General features: G+C 53.0%; 11 protein-coding genes across 11 annotated transcripts; 6 read left to right on the forward strand and 5 right to left on the reverse strand.

Moving 5' to 3' along the window:
• Positions 1–50: 50 nt before the first annotated feature.
• On the forward strand, positions 51–852 carry A1O7_08444 (uncharacterized protein; the record flags this gene model as incomplete). The annotated part of the gene is made up of 2 exons (XM_007762436.1): positions 51–575; positions 643–852. 2 exons carry the CDS (start codon positions 51–53, stop codon positions 850–852), a joined length of 735 nt encoding a protein of 244 aa, XP_007760626.1.
• Positions 853–1,699: 847 nt separating this feature from the next.
• On the forward strand, positions 1,700–2,542 carry A1O7_08445 (uncharacterized protein; the record flags this gene model as incomplete). Its single annotated transcript, XM_007762437.1, has 1 exon — positions 1,700–2,542. The coding sequence occupies one exon, from the start codon at positions 1,700–1,702 to the stop codon at positions 2,540–2,542; it is 843 nt and encodes a 280-aa protein (XP_007760627.1).
• Positions 2,543–2,947: 405 nt separating this feature from the next.
• Positions 2,948–3,935, forward strand: A1O7_08446 (uncharacterized protein; the record flags this gene model as incomplete). Its single annotated transcript, XM_007762438.1, has 2 exons — positions 2,948–3,074; positions 3,124–3,935. 2 exons carry the CDS (start codon positions 2,948–2,950, stop codon positions 3,933–3,935), a joined length of 939 nt encoding a protein of 312 aa, XP_007760628.1.
• Positions 3,936–4,266: 331 nt separating this feature from the next.
• Positions 4,267–4,681, forward strand: A1O7_08447 (uncharacterized protein; the record flags this gene model as incomplete). The annotated part of the gene is made up of 2 exons (XM_007762439.1): positions 4,267–4,341; positions 4,394–4,681. 2 exons carry the CDS (start codon positions 4,267–4,269, stop codon positions 4,679–4,681), a joined length of 363 nt encoding a protein of 120 aa, XP_007760629.1.
• A 34-nt stretch (positions 4,682–4,715) lies between these two features.
• A1O7_08448 (uncharacterized protein) lies at positions 4,716–5,529 on the forward strand (the record flags this gene model as incomplete). The annotated part of the gene is made up of 2 exons (XM_007762440.1): positions 4,716–5,412; positions 5,474–5,529. 2 exons carry the CDS (start codon positions 4,716–4,718, stop codon positions 5,527–5,529), a joined length of 753 nt encoding a protein of 250 aa, XP_007760630.1.
• Positions 5,530–6,841: 1,312 nt separating this feature from the next.
• Positions 6,842–9,621, reverse strand: A1O7_08449 (uncharacterized protein; the record flags this gene model as incomplete). Its single annotated transcript, XM_007762441.1, has 3 exons — positions 6,842–7,679; positions 7,731–9,283; positions 9,334–9,621. 3 exons carry the CDS (start codon positions 9,619–9,621, stop codon positions 6,842–6,844), a joined length of 2,679 nt encoding a protein of 892 aa, XP_007760631.1.
• A 1,862-nt stretch (positions 9,622–11,483) lies between these two features.
• Positions 11,484–12,242, reverse strand: A1O7_08450 (uncharacterized protein; the record flags this gene model as incomplete). The annotated part of the gene is made up of 1 exon (XM_007762442.1): positions 11,484–12,242. One exon carries the CDS (start codon positions 12,240–12,242, stop codon positions 11,484–11,486), a length of 759 nt encoding a protein of 252 aa, XP_007760632.1.
• A 2,009-nt stretch (positions 12,243–14,251) lies between these two features.
• A1O7_08451 (uncharacterized protein) lies at positions 14,252–14,899 on the forward strand (the record flags this gene model as incomplete). Its single annotated transcript, XM_007762443.1, has 1 exon — positions 14,252–14,899. One exon carries the CDS (start codon positions 14,252–14,254, stop codon positions 14,897–14,899), a length of 648 nt encoding a protein of 215 aa, XP_007760633.1.
• A 352-nt stretch (positions 14,900–15,251) lies between these two features.
• Positions 15,252–16,491, reverse strand: A1O7_08452 (uncharacterized protein; the record flags this gene model as incomplete). The annotated part of the gene is made up of 2 exons (XM_007762444.1): positions 15,252–15,914; positions 16,027–16,491. 2 exons carry the CDS (start codon positions 16,489–16,491, stop codon positions 15,252–15,254), a joined length of 1,128 nt encoding a protein of 375 aa, XP_007760634.1.
• Positions 16,492–16,995: 504 nt separating this feature from the next.
• A1O7_08453 (uncharacterized protein) lies at positions 16,996–19,431 on the reverse strand (the record flags this gene model as incomplete). The annotated part of the gene is made up of 3 exons (XM_007762445.1): positions 16,996–18,615; positions 18,667–18,852; positions 18,901–19,431. The coding sequence occupies 3 exons, from the start codon at positions 19,429–19,431 to the stop codon at positions 16,996–16,998; spliced, it is 2,337 nt and encodes a 778-aa protein (XP_007760635.1).
• A 2,174-nt stretch (positions 19,432–21,605) lies between these two features.
• Positions 21,606–23,484, reverse strand: A1O7_08454 (carboxypeptidase D; the record flags this gene model as incomplete). The annotated part of the gene is made up of 2 exons (XM_007762446.1): positions 21,606–23,301; positions 23,351–23,484. 2 exons carry the CDS (start codon positions 23,482–23,484, stop codon positions 21,606–21,608), a joined length of 1,830 nt encoding a protein of 609 aa, XP_007760636.1.
• Between the last annotated feature and the right edge of the window lie 838 nt (positions 23,485–24,322).

The following is a 24,322-nucleotide window of genomic DNA, read 5'->3' on the forward strand; positions in this document are numbered from 1 at the left end:
AAAACAGCCCATACTTTTGTCGCCAAGCAATTACATCGCCTCTCCTCAAGATGCTTCCAACACTTGTTCTCACCGTCCTTCATCTCTTCCTGACCGGCGGCGATGCATCGTCCCTCCTCTTAGCTCGTTCTGAAGTCAACGGCGCATGCACTGGCTCCGGAGGGGCTCCCGGCGTCTGCATCTCGACCTCATCCTGCATCTCTGCCGGGGGAAAGTACATCTCTGGCGCCTGCCCGGGAACACCTGAGGACATCAAGTGCTGCAACAAAACCGCCTGTGGAACCGGTAACAAAGGAAATTGTCGCTTCACCTCTTCCTGCAGCTCCGGCAACACCGAAACGAACCAGTGCCCCGGGCCTGCTAACTTCAAGTGCTGCATGCCTGCTGGCAGTGGGCCGCAACTCCCCAGCACTAGCTCAGGCTGTAAGCAGAAGGCCATTGATGGAGCGAAGGCTATCGTCAATGCATTCCCAGGCAAGGTCAAGGAAATCGGATGCATCAGGAACTGTGACGACCCGAGCTCAAGCGATCATTGCACTGGCATGGCAACTGATATGATGGTGACGGAAGCCGGAGTGAGTACTTTTCCCTTGAGTTCCGCGACGGCAATTATTCCTTTCTGGTACTGACCCGTGACCAAAGGGTAAAACGATAGCTGGCGAACCTATCGCGGAGTGGGTGATGAACCACGCGAGCGACCTTTCTCTCAAATACGTGATGTGGGGGCAAAGAATCTGGGAAGTGAGCCAAGACAGCGTCAAGCCGTGGAGTCAATGGCGATATCAGCAATGCACAGTCATCCCAAATTGTGTGAAGGGCGATAGAGGGGACAACACGGCTAACCATTGGTAAGTGCTCTTCCACGACTTGTTGCTGTTTGAGCTGGAGCCGAATCGATACGGGGTCTGATTGTGCTGATCTCTTACAGGGATCACGTCCATGTAAGCTATCGGTGATACGACGGAAAGGGACTGATGCCGAAGTTGGAACGGACGAATGCACAATGTCTGTGGACATCAATACTTTCGGTTGGGCATCGAAGAACGGATTGAAGGACTGTGCGATGTCCAAGGAGTACAATTTGCCCGCACTGCCCGCTTCAGGTCTTGTTGTCTGACAGGCACACCTGTTGATTGACAAGCCGTCTACGATTACTGGGAGATCCAGTACACAACTAAACAATACACTCTTTGACAGCCGCAATACTCGTAATTCGTACACTCATGGTAGCTGTGGGCGGTACCGCCTCGTTGCTAGTATCAATGTTGGGGTGAGTCCGTTCGATATGTGCCGATCCCATACTAGGTGCGCCTGAGTTTCTGATGCTTATAACTGTTCACGCCGTGCTATGGGAATTTGTCACCTCCATTCGGTAGGCCGGCGGTGGTGAGGCTCCGTCAATTGGTACCTTCTCAAGGCAGGTGTGCTTGTGTATCATCTATTGTATCTTGAAACAAGCTGTTTCTGCGTTGCACGACATGGTTTGGTAAAGCAAGGGTAAGAATAGGAGGATATCCTGCGGAGAAACTGCGGCCGAATTGTGCCGAGCTTATGTCGATGACAAGGATGTGGTTAACATAGACTTCTCACCTCCTCATACTGTCAGCGTGAACGATCGACGAACGAACCAATCGCATATAAACATGAAAATGAGGACAAATACCACGGGGCTATAGCTGCAGCACGGTCGACTGAAATCATGGCAACCGACATTGCTACAACAGAGTCGACGCTCAAAGTCATAGTAGCCGGGTTGCCTAGGACAGGCACCACGTCCATGACTAGAGCGCTCGAGATACTGCTCAAAGGCAAAGTCTTCGACGGTGGGTCCGCCTCATATACCGGCGACGCCCACCTGCAACAACAGATGCTCGAGCTTGCGCTGCATTGTCCGACAAAAACGCTGGTCGACCGGACCTTCGTGCTGTATCGCCTCGCGCAGCTGACCGAGGGGTGCGTCGCGAGCTCTGATCAGCCGGGCTGCTATTTCGTCGAAGAGCTATTGCAACTGTATCCGGATGCGAAAGTTATCGTCACCGTCCGGGACAAGGAATCCTGGTGGGCAAGTTATTCGGCTCTGTGGCAGAGCATTCACGACCTGTACGCTTGGTCCTGGCCTTCACCACAACTGAGGCGCTTCTGCCAATTCTCCTTCGAGTTCTGGAGACGTGTGCCCCAGGCGGTTGGGATCCCTCCATGCGAAGCTTGGCCAATGTCGAATCAGGAAGGACTGTACGATGCTCATGCGGAGTATGTCCGGCGTGTCGTACCATCGAATCGGCTCTTCTACTTCAACGTGAAGGATGGGTGGAAGCCACTGTGTGAGATTCTGAATGTGCCTGTGCCGCAGCCATATGAGCCGTTCCCACATATCTTCCCAAGGTCCTGGCTTGCTAAGGGGACAAGTGAGATTCGTGCGAGACTGAGGAGACGAGTTCTGGCTACAGGTCTCATCGTGGCCATTGTTACTTGGGCCGGAGGCAAGCACATGCGTAGACTGCTCGAACGTATGAGGAGCCTTCTTGAAAAGAGGACCCACTGACGGACTTTCTACTGATGTAGGATCAGCGTAGAAGCTTGGTCTCGCTGAATTGCTCATCCAGCAAAACTCATGTATCGCGAGGTCAAAAAGTAATCTAGCCGAGTCATCCATCTCCCAATGAAGGCTTTGAAAAGGATTAATAGAGCATCTATGAACGCTTCTCCTGTGAACATGTCATAATTAATCTTCGAACACGATTCCGCGATTCTGCAAGGCTACGTAAGGCTGCGCAAGGCTGTCCCTCGCATGAAGCGGCGGGGCGTTGATTCTCAGCCATGCGGGGAACATTTTTGTTTCCCTTCTGAAATCACCTACGGAATACAGTGCTGTTGTTTTCTCCCTCGTACTTCCAGTCCTCTCTCATTTTGGGAGATTCGCTCCTTTTCACACGACATTTACGATGTCATGAGTGACCGACGAAGGATCAATGGGCCGCCGGGCACGACCCAGCCGCCACGATTTACAGAGGGCCCCCATTCTGCGGCAGCATGGCCAGAGCGAGCGCGAAAGCCACATGAACTCCGCAAGATTTGTATGCCCGTCGGGTCGCTGCAAAAGTTGCGCATGTTGATTGTAAACAGTTTTACAGACCGGACTCGTCCCCTCAGCGAGCGGCTCGGCCTATCTGGAGCTCGAAAGTCCTGCGGAGCCAAAGTCGACGATTTCACGCACGTCCTCCACCATAAAACTGTCATGCGCTGTGCATGGGCCAAAGCCGCTACCGCGAACCGCATCCTTCTCGCCCAATTTGCAACTGAGTGCCTCAATCAAGTTTGCACCTTTCGCTACTCGCATTCGCCAAGGCTACGTCCCTGATTCGACGGAGAAAGACCTTGGACTACATCTGCAGAATGCATTGAAGGGTGTCCTATTACCAGACCGATGGCCAAAGAGCGCGATTGATATAGCCGTGATGGTTCTTGAGGGAGAAGATGACCGAGAGGAAGGGAGCGGGTTTACGGGAATTGGGCTGTTCAACCTACTGGCAGCGGCGATCAATGTCTCCATGGCCGCGTTGGCAGATGCTAGAATAGATTGTCTCGACTCTTTGGCGGCTGGCGTCGGTGCCGTTGTGCTTGGAAAAGACGGCAAGCTTGTTCGAATACTGGACCCTGCGGCTGTTGAACACGATGAAATACTCTCGACCTGCGTGGTTGGATACCTGCCATCAAGAGATGAGGTCGTGGAAATGTGGTCCTACGGAAGTGCGCCTAAGCAGAGCGACGGTGGAGTGATAGGATACGACGAGCTGGCCGACAGCGCTATTGCTGCTGCTCGTGGAACCCAGACAGTTATCCAAGCAGTCCTGCTGGAGTCTGTCACGCGAAGTCAGCCTGTGTCGAAGAAGGCGGTCACACGAGACGAGATGAATGACGTTGAGATGAATACTTGAAAGCACGATGACGAATGCGCGACGTCCTATTCAAACATAAAGAGGTCTCCGAAGCTACTGGCACATGCCAGCTATTCGTCCTCATCCCTTAACATCGACCTCGACCTCGACTCATTCCCAGCTCGCTTCGGTCTCACATTCCCCAGCGGAGGCTTCTTATCACCGTATATCACTTCAAGTGAAGTAGCCAGTCATTGTCCATTCACTACTCGAACACTTCTTCCTTCTCACATCTCCACCTCTTCCACCATCACTCCTCGACTTCATCTCTCCAACCAACCTGTCAACAAGCTTTCTCGCCTGAACAAATCATACTATCACTCAGGTCAACATGGCACCATATCAATCCGACGACAATGTCATCTTTCTGTACCATTGCCTTCAGCATTGCTCTGGAGATGGGAAGGTAGGGAGACCCACAGCGTCGGGTCGAGTGAAACGAAACTGACAGCGGTTAGATCGACTGGGAAGCTGTTGCTGTAGCAATCGGCTCGACCAAAGGTGCTAGTGCCATTCGCTACAGACGTCTCAAGGAAAAGATCGAGCAAGATACAGGCTCTACAGCAAGCAAGCCGTCGGGTGCGAGCAAAGCCAAGAAGAGTGACGGCACACGCAAGCGTAAGGCTCCGACTAAAGATGAGGACGACGATGATGACGACAAACCCGACAAGGCTCTGCCACAAGTCGATGGTGCTGCTGACGGAGCTGGCCCTAAGCGCCAGACCCGAGGCAAGAAATTAGACTAACGACATACTTGCATCTGTCACCACTGACAATGAGATGAGCTTGGGCTCCTTCGAGAAGGGTAATGAAGATTACGTCGTCAGCGAAGCGACAATCAAGTCAGAGGACGAAGACGCCGCGTTTTTTGGGATCGAGAGTGAGATCGAACCGAACACGAAGCGCATCAGGCAGTCCCGTGTCTCGTCTTCGACTAATCGAACTACTCGAACACCAGTGATGGCTACAAATAAGTACAGCGAGGCTCCTGTTACACCACAACTCACGGTATCCAAGCATCGCAGCAAGCTCGATGAGAACTTGAAAGAAATCCTATCGAAGTACCCCATTACAGCTAAAGCGATGGTCAAGTCCGTCCTCCACGACCCTCAGAAGCCGCTACCAAGCATTGAGTTTTCTCCACCACCCGCCCCGACTTTGGTGGCCAGCGATAAGAAGCAGCAAATCGACATCGACATCAAGAGCCTAAAGCCAGGAACTGTCCTCAACTTCCCTGCAAAGCGTCAGCCACAGATCATTTATGTGTCTCAGAAGCATACACTTGACCCTGAGCGGTTCTCCTCCCCAGTCACAGTCACTTCATCGCTTTCGTCATCTCACGATTCTGCCGGACGCATGCTCAAGCAGAACCTAGCGGATCCTGCACGGCAGATCGACCTCCGCCCCGAAGATAGCGTCTCGAACATCAGCGTCCGTAGCGTGGAAAACGTCTCAGCTACCCCACCTACAGTTACAGGTAAGTAATCACTCGGTCTATCGCCCGTTATATCCTCGCCCTAATGTCATTGTGAATACAGGTCTCGTCTCCAACACCGACCGCTTCTTCAAAGGTCTGCTGACTCCCCAATCCTAGTGATTGACGACAGTAAGACTGGAATCTGAGTGCGTTACGAGTGGGAGCTGTGAGCAGTAAATGGAGCACCAAGTCCTTGGGGTTGGAGACATATGGACCCTCTCGACGCGCACTCATCCATTCTAGCTGCGGCGAGCGAGACGGGGTATGAAATGGAGAAAAGCAGCCTTCAGCCATGAATAGGAAGCTGGAGTATGCCTGCATCGAAGACAATTCCATCTTCCTTCACATATCACAATTCACACATATCATGAGAGCTTGCATGCTTTCCGGCGCCCAGAACGGAACATTGAGCTTGAGCGTGGTATTTGCTAGTGCTGGTGTGGTGCTGCGAGGGCGACGGCGAAGGGGCAGCGAAAGGCATGGCATAGCATAGCATGATACATACAGGATACCAGAAATGCAAACGGAGAGCCGAGAGCTGAATGATCTGATCTGAACTCAACTCAATACATGACTCGACTCGACTTGACTCGACTCTGGTGACTCTTCCCCGAGAGGAGATCTCATCTCATCTCATCTCAATCCTATCCAATCCAATCCTATTCTATTCTGCTGTTCTATCCCTCTGCGTTCCCAATCACGTACCGGGGGAGCAACGACCTCAGATCAGAGCAGAGCAGATCAGGTCAGATCCGCGACAAAGGAAAGGAGGGATCCGTGTTCCTCGATGCGTTGATCGGACTGTCGTGTGCCCTGCATCCTCCCTCTATCCTGCGAGGCCGATTCTATCCTACCCTACCCTACCCTAGCTACCACTGCTGTGCTCTGTTCCCATTTCCTTCTCCCTCTTCCAAGGCTTTGGGTCCCACTTACTGCAACACGCCCGGGGCTGTGGGTGCTTTGCGAGTGACCATTAGCGGTTCTGGTCCGGTGAATTCTTGTTTTTGGCGCCTACCTAGGCTCACATACGCGCTTTGCACATTCATCCAGCCTATGCTCCGACGTCCGTGTACGGTCTACGAAAAGGAAGAGGTGTAAAGTGGATCATGAATCGTGAGTCGTCATTGGTAGGTATCTGAATTGCCTAAACACTGCACACCGCGCTAAAAGTGGTTGCCGTTGCAATTGGGTATCATATCGCAAATCATACAGGGAATCATCCTGGGCATTGCAAGAGAGTGTGCTTGCCCTGCCCTACCCTGCCCGGCTCTGCCCCGCCAGGCCATGCCTGACGGTAAGTGACAAAGAATAGTCTCTGAAGTGCCCCTTCCTGCTGGCGGACAGTCCTTTTTCTAAAGTATACCCATTTCAAAAGGTCCATTTGCGGTGCCTGGATCTTTGAGCTCTCTCCCCTCCGCAGCCATCCACATCAGTAGTAGATCTTCTCTTCGAAGATCGGCGCCCTGCCTCCAGTCTCGTCTTCATCCCAGCGAATCTTGCCCTTCTCGTCGAAACCGGCCCCTTCGTCCGTCATCGGAGTCACTTTATTTGTATGCAAGCACTCTTGCCTACTGACACCCATGACATCCCTGGGGACCCAAAGCAATGGCGCAACAGCGTTGACCGCCGGGTCTTGATATGCGTCTCTCTCAGTCTCGGGAGAATAGCGTATTTCGGCAAACTCTTGGGGTACGAGGTTTCGTAAAATGCGATACGACGCGTAGATGTCAGGGCGGAAGAAACGTTTCAGCATGGCCATCATGCCCGGTTTGCGGACAGAGTTGGCGGCAGGGAAGGGCTCTTTAGACGAGAGGAGCTCTTCTGTGCCGTTTTTGGAGTGTCGGGAGTTCTTGGATCTCGGTGTCTGAGTCTCGGAACCGGTCATGATCGCTGATTCGGTGGAGAGTAGCGCGGCTTCTTCAGCTTCGAGAGAGCGAGGGAGGTAGTGCAAGAGCGGATGGATGGCTGAGGTGAGAGAGATATGGTAAAGAACCATCAAGATCAAGAAGATGATCATGATGACCAATGGAGCGGGAGCTGCTCTGATGCCAAACAGGCCAATGAGGCAGATTGCTGCTAGGTAGCAACCAACAAGTGTGTGCTGAAGCGCTTTGGCGTAGACAAGTCCCTTGGTGTCAATGACGGAACTGTCGACGAAGAGAAGGTTGTATCGATAAGCGAAGTAAAAGAGGGCCTGTCCGATGAGAGCAAATCCAAGCATGAGCGGTGCAATCGGAGCGTAAGCTATCGAAATGACAGTCATCAATCTGTAAAGACATCAGCAACTACACATTGCAACCACAAGGTTCATGTCTTACTCAACAACAGGGAATACATTGCCCCAACCCACCGAAGACAAGCTCGACCATCGATTGTACATTTTCCGCGGAGTCTTGTCCAGGATCTTTGAAAGGGCGTTGAACAATATTAAGCCCACAATCCGGAGTAATTGACCCGACGAAAAGACAAGTCCCTGGAGGATAAAGTACGAAATGTAAAAGTTCGACGCCAATGGTAGATTCTGGGCCAACAACGTCGTTATGGATCCTGGTTGCTTAATTATCTGAGGCACTGCCGCGCTGGCTGCGCTGGTCATGGTGGTGACCAGGAAGACCTGTATCAGTTGGAACCAGAAGTAGGACTCCTGGCAAAACAGTTCAATCAACGAGAGGGTTGGCCTGCCAGCGAATTTGCCCATGAATCGCATGATGACAGGGACCAGCGACATCAAAATCGACAACATGATGACAGGCAATAGGTTGGTGATAACGCCGAGAATGACCTTGGGACACTTGTTGATGAAACTCAGCCACGGTGCTACCTCGGTCAGGTAGGTAATCTGCGAAACAGAGCCTACAAATGCGACCGGGATTGACCAGAAGATAATCAGGGCTGTGACTATGGCCAGAGCGATGATGTTGCGAATGGCGATAGTTTTCCACGTAATACCCAAGTTAGACCAGACAATTTCTTCGGGGCTGAGGCCAACGACTCGCGGCGACATGTGCAGAGGCTGGTGATGCGTAACCATTTGGAAGGCGCTTTGAGCCTGCGTCTGATTCCAGAACTCGACAAAGACAGCATTCCTGGGTAACGCTTCACCGGCACGATATTTCTCCTGTTCCACGTCGATCAGTGGGTTGAGCCTCGCAATCTCTTCTCGACACCAGTTGATTGTGTCGACTTTCTTGCCAAGCAACGGTTTCAAACGGTGGGTAGGTCGCTGCTTCGGACCAACCCATCGAGCAGCGGCGGCACCAGACTCGGCTCCATATTCTTCGTCCTCATTAATCATGGGTGGCTCTGCAGTCTGTTGCTGGCCTTTCAGGCGCTTCAGCCGTGCGTCATTCGCGAGTTTGATCAATTTTGTCTCGGCGGTTTCTAGTTTGATGCATATTTTGTGGCGATCTTCGACCATGTCTTCCAGCTTCTTGGCGTCTGCGGCGACCCAGACGTTCTTCAACTCGTCCCCAAACATGCGGCGGATCTTTGCTTCATTGGCGTACTCATTCGGGACAGCCTGGAAGAGCACGGTACGAGAAGAGATCCTTGAAGCGTATAGTGGAGACAAAAGGTACGCCTGTCGTAAGTTGATATAGTAGATCATTTCTCGGGTTACGAGAAAGAACACCAAGCTGATGAATATGCAGGCGATGAAAGTGTGGGCCAGATACCGGTTCTTGTCTGTCACGTTGCTGAAACTGAGGATGTTGAGCTGGGTTTGGCCACCGTTACCAGTGGCATTGACAGGGAACAAGATGGGCCAGGTCACCAGACAGCCAATGAGGCAGATGATAATAGACATTTTCAGATAGCGCAGCAGGAAATAGCCGTCGAGGGAGTTGTGCTGGAGGACATACTCATCGGGTAGCTACTCGTTGTCGTTAGAGGGACCGTCTGAGCTATCATAGGCTAACTAACCTTTCTCATGAACGGAATCCAGCCAAGGAGAGAATTGGGGGGTGCTGGAGTTCTTTCTTGCGGACGCAGAGCGCCCAGATATGTTCGAGGCGCATATTGCCGGGGGAATTTCCTGCGCAAAACCAAGAAAATACCGAAATAGACGACAGCGATGATGAGAGTCGGCACCAGGGTTGAGACCAGGCCTGATAATGAAGGAGAGCTCTTCCTGCTTGATCCGATGTTCTGGTCGTCGTTGGCATTGGTAGAAGCCTGACGAGTGCTGAGTACATGATAGAGAGCATCCATGGTAGATGACACCGCACCACAGTGCGTGCGTGGCCCTGCTGTGTCGATGGTGAAAGGAAACCGGAAACGACAACTAATGTTGTTGTTGTTGTAGCACGTACATGAGGAACGGAGAGTGAGCTACTGAGAAGAACAGAGCAAACGTGACGAAACGAGAAATGTCAAAGTCGTGGAACAGCTGATGAAGAGTTGTGTGCAAGGAATACTGATTCCGAGATGACAGGGTTTATTTACATGTGGTACAAGTTCAGTGCGAGGACAATGACATTTGCCTGCTGCGTGGTCTTGCGCACAGCAGCTGAGTTCGTGAATCTCGGGGCCTTGATTGGAGCTTCGGGCTGCCCCTGTGCACAAAACTGGGGCTCGCCGAACCGTCGCCAATGCAAGCCACTTGATCCCTGTCCAGCCACGAAATGCTTTGCTGGAAATTGCCAACCTTACGAGACATGGCAGGCGCACGCTCGTGACAGCAGCTCATAGGCGGTTGGAGTATTTTTATTTCAGCTTCAGGCTTCCGAGGTTTCCTTTTCTTCCCCTCCTGGTTCATTCACACTACCAAATACTTACTACCCTGTATGGCGCTGTGCTGGTCAGACCATCCGAGCTGCAGTCTGCTCGTATCTCGTACTACGTCAGCAACGATATCGCCTTCTCGCATCGACGCTATTATTTTCGGTTAGAGCATGCTCACCGGGCCCCCACCAACCGCGCGTTCGACCTTCCGCATGCAAGCTGAATGGAGACTTCCGTGCGTTCCCTCATATCTCAAAGCCACACCTCGAAATCTTGGGTAGTGGCTATGCACTTGCAGGCACGACTTTTGAGAAAATGAACCTTCAATTCATCGTCTGAGGCTCCGCCACGTGTGCGGGTAAGAGTACTCTGTAGTGGCCAGGAAATCGCGTGCGACGACACATGGAATTCAACCACTGTTGGCTTCTTTCCACAGTGCTTGCCACGCAAACACCCTCCCAAAATGTACCGTATTTACTGCCACGCCTCGTCGCGGCTCTTCCAAACTACTACGATGGTTTGAAGGACGACCGTGCGCGTGTTGTAGAAATGGGAAACCCTGCATTCCTACTCGGTACTGTACCTCTCAATCAGCGTCCACAACCTGCGTAGTTCGGAGCTCATTCCTCCGCGACAAAGTCTCACACACCGTCTGAGCTCCTGTACGACTTACTCTAGTCGCAGTAGTACTCCGTACTCCTCTAAATCCTCCGTCCGACGCTTGGCCTGATACGGTCTAATTATGCACGTCATGTTTTGAGGCTGACGAAGGTGCAGTCAGAAGGTGTCTTGAAAGGAGAATCCGTGCAGAGAGAGATTGATCAAGGCTAAAATGTAGATACACAATGGTCAATACAAGAATTTACGCGAATGATGTTTCAAAGGTGTTGATTTTCTGTTTCTTTGATGGTTCCTCTTACCAGCTAGTAGCTCTAACTTAGTGTACAGGTAGAAAACAACGCTGCCCATGAAGATTGCACCAGTATCTTCGACAGAGAATCATGCTGCAGTCTTTTCGCCAGCTGCAGCTTATCTCCGACTCGTCTCCCTCCTTCAACATGTTTGGTATCATTCAAAATTAGCATTTCACAATGGGGCGGCACACGGCCAGATCCACCAGGGTTGCGTGTGTTGGTGTGGTGTCACCCTCCCTCAATCCTGTTTCTTGTGATTCTTCTTCATGAAAATCGAAGCAGCATCCTCCACTCGAGGAAGCCACGGTGAGTGATCGGCATCAAATCCCGACCGACCTCCCATTTCGCCAATCGCCATGCGAGCAGCTGTGCCCGGAAAATGCCCAAGTCATAAAGGTCGTGATGTGCAGGATCACGAGATCCTGAGATCTCTCTTTAGATCCACGGATTGGACATTGGTCCCAGCTTGTCATCGAAAATACCGCCGTACAAGCCTGCGATCTCATCGAGATAGTCTTCCACTCCGAACTTGTGCAGGCCCTTGCTCAGGATTTCTTGCTCTTCCTCGTCCAGGATCCGTGCCGTAGCGCCGAACTCTTCAGCGACTTCGTTGACCTGTGCGAGTTCCTTTCCGAATGGGTGAGGAGACAGCATGGAAGACTCAACAGCGTCTCGCATGGCGGGCTTGGTAATGCTTGTGGGAGGTGGTGAGAGGCGTTGAATAGATAGCTTTCGTGACAACTCAACATGAGCTTTCTTTGAATGGGACGGGCTTCTTTGCGGGAGGGCGGGGATGTCAAGGCTGGGTGACATGACCGAAGGAAGCATGGGGGACATCTGCTTCAGATCGAAGAACGGTTTGGAGTCTGTTGCAGGTGTGACAGGAGTTGCGGGACCGCTACTGGCAACAGAGGAAGTATCGCTGCCCGTGTTGTTGAGGAAGCTTCGGTCGATAGTACAGAAGTCGGAGTCGTTCGCAGACGAGACCGACTCTGATGACGACCCCGAGGTGCTCCGAATGTCAGGCGCCGTCAACGCCTGAACGTTGGTTGTCGAGATCAGCTCAGTTGGCAAAGAGATGAGGCTGCGGTTGATGGTGCCAGGAGCGTATTTGACGGTTGTGCTACGCATCATCGGTGCCTGTTGCTCGACATTGCGTCGGACGCGCTTCGTGAAGGCTCGAGAGAGAGACATAGTTTTGACCACTGTAAAGATGTTCTAGGTCACAAGCCCAAGGTAGTATGCGCTCGGCCAGTGCCCGATGGATTGTATGTCTGTGTGAGATGTAAGGGTGATTCTTCCGTTTCCGTTGGACGAGCCGGGTTCAGTGATGCGACAATTGTATTTCACGAGTGCTATTTCCTCTGTGCTTTGAGGCTGAATTGCAAGGTAGTTCTTGGGCTTTTCTTAGAAAGAGCGGTACTGATGATTCAGTAAAGGCAGGACACAGTCCGCTTGGTTGAATCCGAGTAGTCGGTGAATGAAGGATGTCAAGGCAGCTAGCTGATCACTTGTTTGTGTGAAAGGAATGTATGGCTGCGAGGTGTGCGGCGGTATCACGACGAATCGACCGTCGGTTACTTGCGAAAAGAGTGTGATAGAGAAGTAAGATGGGGGGTCAAAAGAATGACTGAGTGGAAAACCGACTGCAGGAACGAACAGACTTTTTCAGTCTGGATTGGTTCGTTGGGGACAGACGCAAGGAGAGCGACGGCGAAAAAGAGAGATGCTGCAGGAGAAGCAGAGGGATACATGCAGGACGCAGGATGCAGAAATGCGGGTGCGATGTCAATGCAGCGAGATGGAGTCGCCAGCGCGTGAAGAGGCCCAAACAGAGGCTCGAGAGGAGCAACGTCCACTAACGTTGCACCCACTGGGCCAACGTGGGATGGCTCCAAAGGCCTCGTCTAGGCTGCATTGTGGAATGCCTCTAGCCCAATTCTCCATTCGCTGCACCCGCGTGGCCACTCAAAACTTTCCCTCTGGCGATCTGAAGCAGTGGCGTCAACGCCTTTGCTGCTTATGAGTGGTGGGCCTGCAAGCCGTTAAGATTCTATACCTCTCACAGGCTAGACCGGTCCCCAACGCATGGTCCCAATATTCAGGGGCTGCACGAGAACAGACTCGGGCACATGTGGACCAGTCACAACCGCCAAATCGTTTTCAGAGCCGCCGACCAGGTGATGTGAAACGACGACACCCCGAAATGCAACCACTCACCATGCTCCATCGTCCATGTCAGGCGCTTCTCGAGACTCGGCTCTCGAAAGCGACCAAGAATATCTTCTTCCCCGGATTGCTTGTCGTTGCCGAAATTGAGGCTGGATGCAGACAAAGACACGGCCAAAGACTGACCATGATAAGGGCCTTAGGAATCAGAGCTTCGAGCACGATCAAGTGGCTGCTTCTGTTCATGTTCTAGCACGCGACGAAAGGGCCCCTGGCCCAATGTTCACGTGAAGATCCATGTTCACGTCAAAGTCCAATCCAGCAATGTACCGTGAACAAGCCTATGCCCCTGCAGTCGTGCGGCGATGATGCCAGCTCCGTCGAAAAGCCACGCATAGATCTACAACACGGAGGTTTGAGATCTGGCAGTTTCTAACTGGATTCGCTCACAGTGCTTGCAGATGACAAGCAAGAGCAGCCGTGAGCCCGCAACTTTACACGGATATGGTTGTGCGTTCGTGTTTCATCTGGACAAAAGCGAGGCCTCTGGACTCCTGAACGTGCCGAATTCAGCTCGAGCGCGTTTCATGTGTCAGGAGTTTCGAAAGGCGAGTTCACCTGCCGTCTTCCCCGTCGTACGGAGTACGCCGTAGAAAACCCCGTATTGTCTCTCATAGAAGCACATGATTCCATGCGAGGCTTCCTCTAGTGTACAGAGTAGCAAAGTGCTTCATCGAAAGCAGAGCGTCGAATAATGTTGACGCTTGAGCGAGGATGAAGCCCGAGCCCTGGGTGTGATTGGCGGAAAGTTCTGCCCGTCCGGGAAGACAGGCGACAGCCTTGCATGAATTCAGCCTTGCGACACCCACGAATCTTCACTGCCATTTCTCTTACTGTACGGAGTATGGAGTAATGCTCCGCCTCAATCTGATGAATAGGTTGACCAGGATATGAGCGCATATACCGTGTTCTTGTATAGGGCGCAGTCTACGCGACAATTTTCCATTTCGCAGGCTTGACCTCGTGCTGCCACGATGGTCCGCATCAAACAGCGGTACCTCCTCTTCAACATCCTGTACCCTTCCCCTCCTACAACCACCGCCGGGAGCCAACCAACCTCTCCGCCAGCTTACATCCTCTTCTGCCGCCCCTCGCCCTCTCACCTATCTGCGTCCCTCCTCTCCATGGTAATCCGCAACGAACTGCACACCCTCTTCGGCGACCACGGACTCAGCGTAACGCAGTCCGCCTTACGAGTCGTGTACTTTTCGCCTGCAACTTCGAGCGGCATTCTGAGGGTGCCGAGGGCGCATTTCCGTATGGTCTGGGCGGCGCTTTCTTTCATCACGGCAATACCACCGGAGAGGGACCGCGGCGGTCGAGGCACGAGAGGTCCGGAGAGGCCGTGCGTGATTCGGGTGGTCAGGGTCAGTGGGACGATCCGGAAGAGTGAAGAGGAGTTATTGAGACGGGCGAGAAGAGAGCTCGTTAGAGCCAAGACGGAGGGCCGAAGCAAGGATGGCCGGGAAGACGAGGTCGCGTTGGGCATGTTCGCTGGTGGAAGTGGAAAGGGAAAGCAGACAAGTGGACGAGCTTCACCTTTGATGGCAACAGAAGACAAGGATATCATGGATCTCATGGATGAGGAGGATGCACAATCTACCGACATGTCCGATGACTGAAACACCTGCTCCCTCGCCTTGAGACCAGTGTTTGCGAACCTCTTGACTGCCCGCTTGAGCGGCACGCCGGTGCGTAGAGCAGATTTCTCCCGGGAATTGAGATCTTCAGCGGGACACCTCCGTCGCACGCAGCTGCAAATTTCGGCCGTACTCTCGGTGTCGCCGCACCGCAGCAGCACTCTTGCCACGCTGTCGCGTACAACCAGAGGTGCCCGATCCCTCGTTGCTGCTGTAGGTGACTGAGTCTAGCTCTCGGCCTCGGCACATACCGACGTTCAGCAAGGCCATCAACCCCCAAGAGACACGCGGAGGAGCACCACGGCACAGCAACAGCTGCTCTTTTCCCTTCAGGTCACAACTTCTTGCCACTCCTCACAACTTTCACGCCACCATCCCTTACAGGCGGTAAGTCCACATCTCCCATTTCCTGATCCCCCTCCACCATCCGGCCTTCCTCCCACTCCTTCTCCCGCCTCTTCTGCTCCTCCTCCCAGTCCTTGCGTTCCATCTCATCAAACTCGTCCCGTCGATCGATCCAGTGCTCCTGCACATCCCGGACATCCATCGCGGGCATGCCCTCCCTAACAGCAACCTGCCAGACCGAGTCGTTCGCCCCCTCGGCGCCCCCAAACGCATACCCCCCAGCCCGATCGATCGTTCTTAGCAGTTGCATCATCGACTTTTTGTCCTCGACCGCCAACGTCTCGAAGCCCACGAGCCCAAACTCTTCGACCAGGCGGACGATCGCCTCATTCAGGGCCGTGAACTTGCCCGTCCGAAACAGCGGCGACTCGTCCCGCAGGTACGGGAGCAGGAACTCCAAGTCCTGCACCTCGGTGTAGAAATCCAGGTTGAACGCCAAGGGAGGGTACTTGTTCAGGTTGTCGATCTTGGTCAGCACGTTCACGTGCGTCAGGTCCAATTGAAGCATCATCCGCAAGGAGAGCAGTAGCGTCGAGATGTACAGACTCGGTAGCGTGAGCGCGTATGAATCAATGAGGTTGACGACGACGAGCTATTACACCCCAACGTTAGCACACCAGGTCAGGCTCATTGATACATCAGCCCCCAGAAACGTGAGCCTCGATCCAAGGAAAAAGGACAAAGGGACGGGGAAAAATTCACACACGATATCCCATCCCCTCCAACCGACTCAACACGCGCCTCAGACTCGCGTGGTGCGTAAAGATCTCGACCTGCCCAGGGCAATCGATCAACAGGTAATCGTCGCCCAACTTCTTCAGGCCCTCCGCAAACCACGACTCCCCGCCGTTGGTACCGTCACCTTTGTCCTTGTCACTGTTGTCCATATTGTCCATCGTATCCATATCCGCCTCCAACTCCTCCAGCGCGTAAAGAACCCCGCCATTGGGCCCCAACCCGATCTCCTCGTCCCGCATGATCCCGTCTAGCGAGATCAGGTCGCGAATATCGAGCGCCGGTGTGTAGTTCGCGGAAATAGGATCGTTGGCCGGGTCCAGGTTGATGATGGATGCTTTCCGCCCGATCGCGCCCAGGAACTGTTGCATGCCGTTGCAGTAGGTCGATTTGCCGGCGCCGGGGGGGCCGATGACTACCTGGGCGAAGGGCATGGTGAATTGTGAGGCTGTGTGTAATGATTTGTGATTCGGGTGGGACCTCTCTCTCTCTCTTTCTTACCATCAGAAGGCAGGCATCCGTCGAACTTGTACGGTGTAGATTGCCTACGAGAAGTGAACGGACTGTGAAGGCAAAGCAATCCGGAATTCGCGGTGGTGGGGGGGAGAATCTTCCCCGATGTGCCGCCAATCGCTGAATCGCGTCTCTCGTCCGGCGGTGGAACTTCGGTCGAAACTTGCTCTCCGTGTCTCCCTCTTCTTGTCTATTGTGTACCCTTAGGTACGGGGTAATTACACAGTCCTTCTTGTAAAGTTGCGTTTAGCCTTCGTTGCTGTTGTCTCGGTGTATAGGCCAATCTATTCATCGACCGGTCTTTTGAAATACATATTACGATAAGCAGAGGAGCCTTCCAGTTCACGCTATTCGTACTCGTACAAGTCGTGCAACTGTGCGGAAACCCGCCCAAACCTCTTCTACTTCCGTTCCCAGTGGCTGTTTCACTTGGCATCGAATATCTCCCTCGCATTGGTATCAGTAACGCTCTGGTTCCGATCGTTGAGCCCGACCTCAAAAGAATTCTCAACCCGGATGTCCCATTCCCATTTCCCACCTTTTGCATTTGACCAGCCCTCTGCACCCAGTCGGAAGAGACCAAAGACTTCACTGACCCAATTGCTCCCAGCTTGCTTGAGAGCGGCAACATCCAAGTGTGTCACTCGCGGCTGCCTGTCAAGGTGAGCACTGTCTGACATCCCGCCCATTTCGACTTCGGACCCTTCAGTTATGCTCTTTTCCCGTTCGACAAACGTCGCCTCGTCGCTTCGCCGGCTCGGTAATATCGAGAATTTGCTGATTGAGAACAGTCCTGATCGAGGAGACTCCAGTCCTTGAACGGTTGAGTCGGTCGAGCTTGTTCTTCGGCCGTCCTTGATGCTAGTACGTGGAGAATGTTTGACAGCGCAAGGGGCAGGATGTCTGAACTCTGCTCTAACTGTCTGCTCGAATCCGTCATCTTTTTCGCACGCTTGGATCTGCTGCTGCGCACTGAAGAACGACAGGGGAACGTATGTTAGTTCCTTTTTTGTTGGTGCGGCATGTATACTTCTCAACACCCGAACTGTCAATAAGGTACAGCTTCGTGTGGAGGTCGCCGTGGTGCTTTGTCGGCATGGGATCTGAAAGGCTTTGGCAGAAAACTTGGCCTGCATCATGCTGTCATAATCACCAAGGACGTCGACGAGTTTGACGAAAGTGTTGTACAGCTGCCACCGGATCTCCTCGCCAATTTGGGTTGTGTTGGACCTGTTTACCAACACCCTCAAAATTTCACTGATGCTAAGATCATCGAAGCGTTGCAACTCTGCAAATTGATCCGCTGATAGATCGCCCGACTGCACCGTCACATACGGCAGCTGGTTCTGTGAACTAGCTGGCACAAGGACATCAAAACTCTTGTACATGCTAGGACGCAGCATGAAGCATGCCAGATGCACTCCAGGCGGCAGGAGGTGTTCAGGCGAAGCACTCAATTTCATACGCTCGATCCGCGACACCAACCTGTCCCGATGGACCTGCATGCTCTTAGCGAGTGGCTCTGCGATCTGGCCAACGGTGGCGAAGCGATAACCGAGTGCTGCAAATCTGGCCGCTTCGGCCTTGCTGATCTGGCGATGGAGGAAGAAATATTTCCCTTTAGCAGCCGTAGTTGGGGATGAGATCCCAATCTCCGCGTCGGGACCGTTGTCGAACCCTTTTGCCGACAGTGGTCTACCACCAGTACGTGTGTTTGTGGTGGCAGGGGCAGCTCCGGTCTCCAGCGGTTCTTCAAACAATACCCCCAGTTTCTCCAAGGGCTCGTGAGTCAAGTTGGCCAACTGCTGCGCAGCCACACAGAACAGCTGTTTGAATATTGGGGCGAAATTGAGCGAGCCGTCGATCGTATCCTCTGACAAGTTGGGAGCTGTGTTGCCCGCACGGTACTTTCTCGCAACCGGGTCGGTCTCGATATACTCCTTCATTCCGGGTATGAGATCTCGAAGCACCGTCCAGTTGCGAGATGCTTTGAAGATCCACAGATAGGTCGCATGAGACCTACTAAGTTCATCTTCTCCAAAGGTCTAGATCTCGGGGTCAGTGAAAGTGTCGCTCAGCCGGCACATACTACCCACCCTTTCCACGTAATGGTTCGTTATCTTCTCGCTAGGCAGAGTTCCTTCTTGCGTAACCATCAGTTTGCCCTCGTCATCAAAATAGGCGCAAGCCAGCACCAGTCGCTGCGCCTTGATCTTCGCTGTGTGCTTGTTTCGACCTCGGACGAAGGCAGCGATGAGAAGAATGACACAGGAGCTCATGGCCTGCAGGATCGGTCAGATTATCATTTGGGGCTAACAGGGTAAACCTACCAATGCGGCGGCGACAATGGCGGTCTGCGATCTGGAATTCCCGTGAGAGCTGACGTCGCGTTTCCAATGGTATATCGTCCCTACGGCTGCCGTCCAATGCATACCCGAGACTGCGGTGGCGAGGATAGCTCCACACAGTACTCGTTTCCACCAGCTGTCCATCCATGCATCCCGCAGACGGAAAAATATGCTGAGGGCAATGAAAGAAGCCAAGACTGCAATCATCGCAGCTCCAACAACATTCTGAACCCGGTATGAGCAAGTGTAGTTTTCGACGGAGTATTGACCGAGATAGTGCATCCCACAGACAGCAGCCCCCGTGAAGAAACCGGCGGCGGCCACATGAAGTTGGCGGACCCTTGTCGGCATGCCGAGCGTGTAAAAGGCGAAAAGAAGGACAACAATTGGCAGAAAGAAGGATATTGCTGTGTAGCCGGGGTTATAAAGGATTTGGCGCTCGGGATCTCCGCCTTGCAGGACGATAGCTCTATTACCGACGAAATGCATTCCCCAGATGCCGATGCCGCCCATTGTGATCGCCGACGCCACGAGGAGAAACCTGTGCACTGGTTAGTGGTCGGTGACACTCGCCAACCAGGTCGACTTGCCAGTTGTATGCGCCTCTGGTCGAGGTCCGCCTCTGCAACAACTCCAATGTGGTGATGCATCCTAGTAATGAGGTGAAGAAGGACAGGACTATGTGACTACCATCGTAGGTGACGGTGGATTGGATGGGATCGGGAGCATTTCTGGCGAGGAACTGATGCATGTTGAAGGCGGTATTGTGGTCCATTCGTCCGGCCTCAACGGGTCCAGCCTTGCGTTCGCAACGTGTTCGGCTTCCCGGTAACAGGAGCAGAGAAGAAGGTGACTCGACCGTTTGATATTGAGGTAGAGGAAGAAAGGTAACGATCGACGGGCAACGTCCAAAGGCGCTACAAAGGATGAGCGAGAGGGCACAGGGGGAGTGTTAGGTAAGAAAGAATACTGTCAAGGCTCGGATTCGCACCATTGTCGAGGTGTGAGAGGAGCACCAGTGATTTGCTCCGCTCGCTGCGGAAGGATGCCGGAAATATGTTCAAGAAGAAGGGACGATGAGCCCGTACATGCGATGAGGAAGCCACGTCCGTGAAGCTGGATCCCTGATGGGATGGGAGTTTTCCAAGAGCCCCAACCGAAGATGCAGGTTCAGGACATCCATGATCTGGAGCAGGAACCGGCAGGAGCAAGGGATGTGGCTGCCGAATCTGCGAAGTGGGCTGGAAGCGAATGTGGAGAGGGCTAAGGATTGGAGTGCGAGAACTCGTGAGAGGACGAGTAAATCACCTGTGTGGCGAAGGCCAGGGGTCCGTGTCAGCACACAAGCCGGGGTCAGCAGTGAAAGGACTCGTGGGTGAAACAATTGACAGATGTATGAGTCCGGATTTGGTGCCCAGCCTGGACGTGTGGAGGATTGTCGCACAGAGCATGGTGCAGGCCAGACGCTCTTGACGTGCCCGTGACAGGATAACTAGCAATTGCCAGACGCGAGGAGGTGTACTGTGGTAGGTAGCTGTGGACAGTGACATCTCTGCATCAGGTTCGGGGTGAGCTGATATGCACGATAACGTAGGGATCCTAAAAGTCAAATGCGGCACGATTCGGTGCTAGTACACAGCAGGTAGGTGACAAGCGAGAAGATCGCAGCTTGCATCGAACCGTAATTGAGGGCTATCCAGCAACTCGGTAGGGAAAAGAACCCCGCCCAATCGAAGAACACAGTAAATTGGCTGACGCACACAACCAGAGTTGGGCCCAAGTGAATTGGGGTTCACACTGAAAAGGCCAAGTGCTCAAGCGAACCGTGACCGCGAAGTGGCGGGATACGAGGAGACAGTTGGACTCTGCCAAGAGAGTAGGACAGCAGCAACGTGATGCAAGGGCGTTGAACGGTGAAATCGAAAAGATGGCGGACATCGCGAGTGGCTGCCGTTGAACTGGGATTTTGGCAACGTTGGCATGGCCAATGACACTTGCCCGCTAAACCGTATTAGATCTCTTTGCCGAAGACTGATCTGCGATCACCGATGGGGCCAAGCGCATCTACAAGTGCCGAATAGGGACGAACACCCACCATAAGCGAGAGATCGGATCCCTCCGGGGGCCCACCTCGTTACCTAATGTAAGCTCGATTTTGGCGACGGATGCCATTCGACTTCTTCGGATGCTCAAACGTGACCTGTCTTCTCTCATAGACGTACCGCTGTCAAAGGAATGGGAGTCTTGACAATCTGGTAAGTGTTAGATCCTACTTTCTCATATCGGTGTAGAAATTGATCTACAAGCGTCCGTTGAGATACGAGGTAGCATGTGTTTTCTCCACGGACCGCGTTGAACAGAGTTTGCCCCGGGCCTCCTCCTCGGACACCACGAGGCGGAGATTCCGAGCCAAACTAACAGCGTTGTGAGTTCCGAATCTACGTGGGTACAGACACTAATTATTTCCATAGCTCTGGTGCTGAACCCCCTGAGATTGAAACCCTGAAGCTAGACTTCGTAGGGTCCAAGTTGTTGTCTCCACAGCTCTTTCAGTGTAGCTGTGGGAATTAGCGGCAAGCAGCAATGTCAATTCATCCGCATTCATGTTCGAGGTACAGAAATATCCTGCTGCAACACGACCAACCCGTCTATGTCATTAGAATAAACCCCCTATTTGTGCTTTTGCATTACCTAGGCCATGATTGCTGAGCCCTGACTTCCCCCCTTTGGCCGTCTTTATCCTCATCCTCACTGTCGCTTGCCAAGTCATAATGCTGAGCATCCATATTCACAGGCCGACGGCTTGATTCGAGATTGTCCAGTTCGTTCGCGTCAAAATCTCCAGCTTCCACGTCCCCGCGTCCCTTGCGCAGCGAGCCGTTCGCCAGAGGGAGGCTGACATAGCCTTGACTCCGGGCTTTCCTCCTTCCGCGCCATACCCACAAGCCGAACAGCGCCGCGGCGATGATCACAAAGACGAGGGCAGCCTCGCCGCTGCGATAATATGCTTGGAATTGTGCTTCTTTGACTTTCTCTTTTTCATCCTCGATGGCTGCTGTGCTGTTAGGATGGCCTCCAACGCTCGTTTCAGGTCCAGCCTTTTCACCTTCGATGCGGCTGTCGGCAGGCTTGCCGCCGATGCTTGCAATGTCCACTCCCATGAATCGATCAAGCATATCTCTCGTCCGCCGAGGGTAATCAAATGGCACCATGTGGCTGGAGTTGTAGAATTTGACGTACGTCAGGTTTCTTGCCTCCTGGTAAATGCCGGCAGCTTGGCCTTCGAACTCCCAGTCTCTTTGTGGTGCAATAACTCCGGCAGACAATTCCATACCCTTCCCATCTAGCCAGCGCATGTTGCTGATCATGTCTTCTGTTCCTACATGATTGCATATCATGTCGTTGGCGCCGCTAAACAACAAAATTGGGACACCTGCCTCGAGAATTCCAGGGAGCAGTTGAACACTCGGTTTCGAGTTCCTCGCTCGAAATGAAGAAGACACAGCGCCCGAGCATTCCACCCATCCAGTCCGCTTGTCGGGATTGATGTGCAAAGCGTCCAGGACGTCCTGTTGTCGCAGATAGGGTGTCACGGTCTCCAGATCCGGAGGCCAGGCCATTCCACAAGATGGCCACTTGTCCCGAAGCGTGATGTCATACATGTTGTAACACAGGCCGTTCTCCTTGGACACGTCCAAGATTGTAGATAAGACAGCCTCACAGGCACTGACATCCACCTTGTCAGAGTTGCCAGGTTTGGCCAATTCTGTAATGCAGGTTGACTGGGCCGCCTCGACTTTTGCAGCTTCCGGAGTGCCACCCTGAATCATCCCGCTTTGATAGGCGAACGGTAGGTAGGCTTGGTACTGCTCAGCCGGCGCAATCCAGCCATTGCCGATCAAAAGGCCTTTGAGATTCCAGGTCCGTTGTCCTTCAGCCCTTTTTCTCTTGTTACGGTCCAGAACCGCCTTTGTAATGTAGGGTATGTACTGCCCGGCATACGACTCGCCGGCGAAATAGAGGTCGTCGTCTTCGTATTGGGGAAACAGGTCGAACCATTTGTCCATAAAAATCAAAAATTGATCTGCCATCTCTTGTAGTTCATGCAAATAGCTGTCGGTGTTCACATAGCTGAAGCCGGTGCCCACGGGGTTGTCGACGAATAATAGGTTCGCAAATTCGTCCCACGCGCCGTCGTTATATGCTAGTTTCCCTCCCTCCCTGACCCGGTACGGACCCAACTCCATCAGAGCCCCGTCCATTGAACTGCAGCCCGGTCCTCCATTGAGCCAGATGACGGTGCGCGGTCGGTCGGCGATGTGTCGGTTTTGGTAGTGCCAGAAAAAGAGATGTCCGTTATGTTCGGGATTAATTTCTATATGCCTGCGTACCATCAGTATCCTCGGATGCCAAGTCAATGAGAGTTGCATACCCAGCATGCATTTTCAGGAGAGGGCCGTCTGGCGCTCCCGGCAGCGATTTTACAAAGTAATCTGCTGCGGTCTTGTCGGCCCAAGCCCGAAGCGCCATGAAGAGCAGGGCACATAATGCCCCAACTCTGGCCATATTGTAGGAGAGTTGTAACAAGTATGTTATCGCTCAACTAACATCTCGGAGCGGAATGGACGGTAGGAATCTCAGGAGAAGGTCGCTCGACTGGACAGCTTCGAGCGAGGGGAATCTTTACAGTCAAGCCCGGAGTGATTATTTGATTTAGACAGTACTCGAGCCGGAAATACTCTTGTTGCGTAGACTTGCTTCGAATATGGGCGAGGTCGGCTGCGTCGGGACTTGGATCCTGAATGCGCAGTCTCGGACTATCACTCAGATCTCGGCCAACCGTGTCCTCAACGCCAGAAATAGCAGCAATTTTGAAAGCGAGAGAATCGGCAATTGAGAGAGCTGTACAGAAGTAACTGGAGAATGCGAAGTGAATAAGAGGTTGCACGGCCACAGATTTCTGGAGACGAGACAAAGGCGGACGGACGATCTCCCCTGGGCTTCCCATCTCTCCTCGCTATGTTTCCCATGTTTGGGTAAACGTGGCTTGGCCCTCCGCGCGGCACCAATGGCCAAGAGCAACATCGCGTGCTCCCCATTTCATCCCACGACGCTCCCAGTTCAGGGCTCCTGAAACACAGGATGCGAGACGATCAGTTCCCGTTCATCTGAAGACAGAAGTCCCATACAAAGTGACCTCGGATCTCGACTTTTCCGTAGCTCCTTGGCTCCACAACTTTGTCTGGACTCCTCAGACTCCTCTCACTTCACCTCCCTCTTGCTTCAGAACCCACGGAACAAGTCACTGCCACGCCAGATGAGGTAATCTGACGAGGGGGAAGTAGCTACCGGGCTTAGCAAGAAGGCGTAGGTGTACTGGTAGACGGCTATATCGACAATGACT

The sequence above is a fragment of the Cladophialophora yegresii genome (assembly GCF_000585515.1).
Source record: "Cladophialophora yegresii CBS 114405 chromosome Unknown aczIN-supercont1.6, whole genome shotgun sequence".
In the NCBI taxonomy this organism is placed as follows: Eukaryota; Fungi; Ascomycota; class Eurotiomycetes; order Chaetothyriales; family Herpotrichiellaceae; genus Cladophialophora; species Cladophialophora yegresii.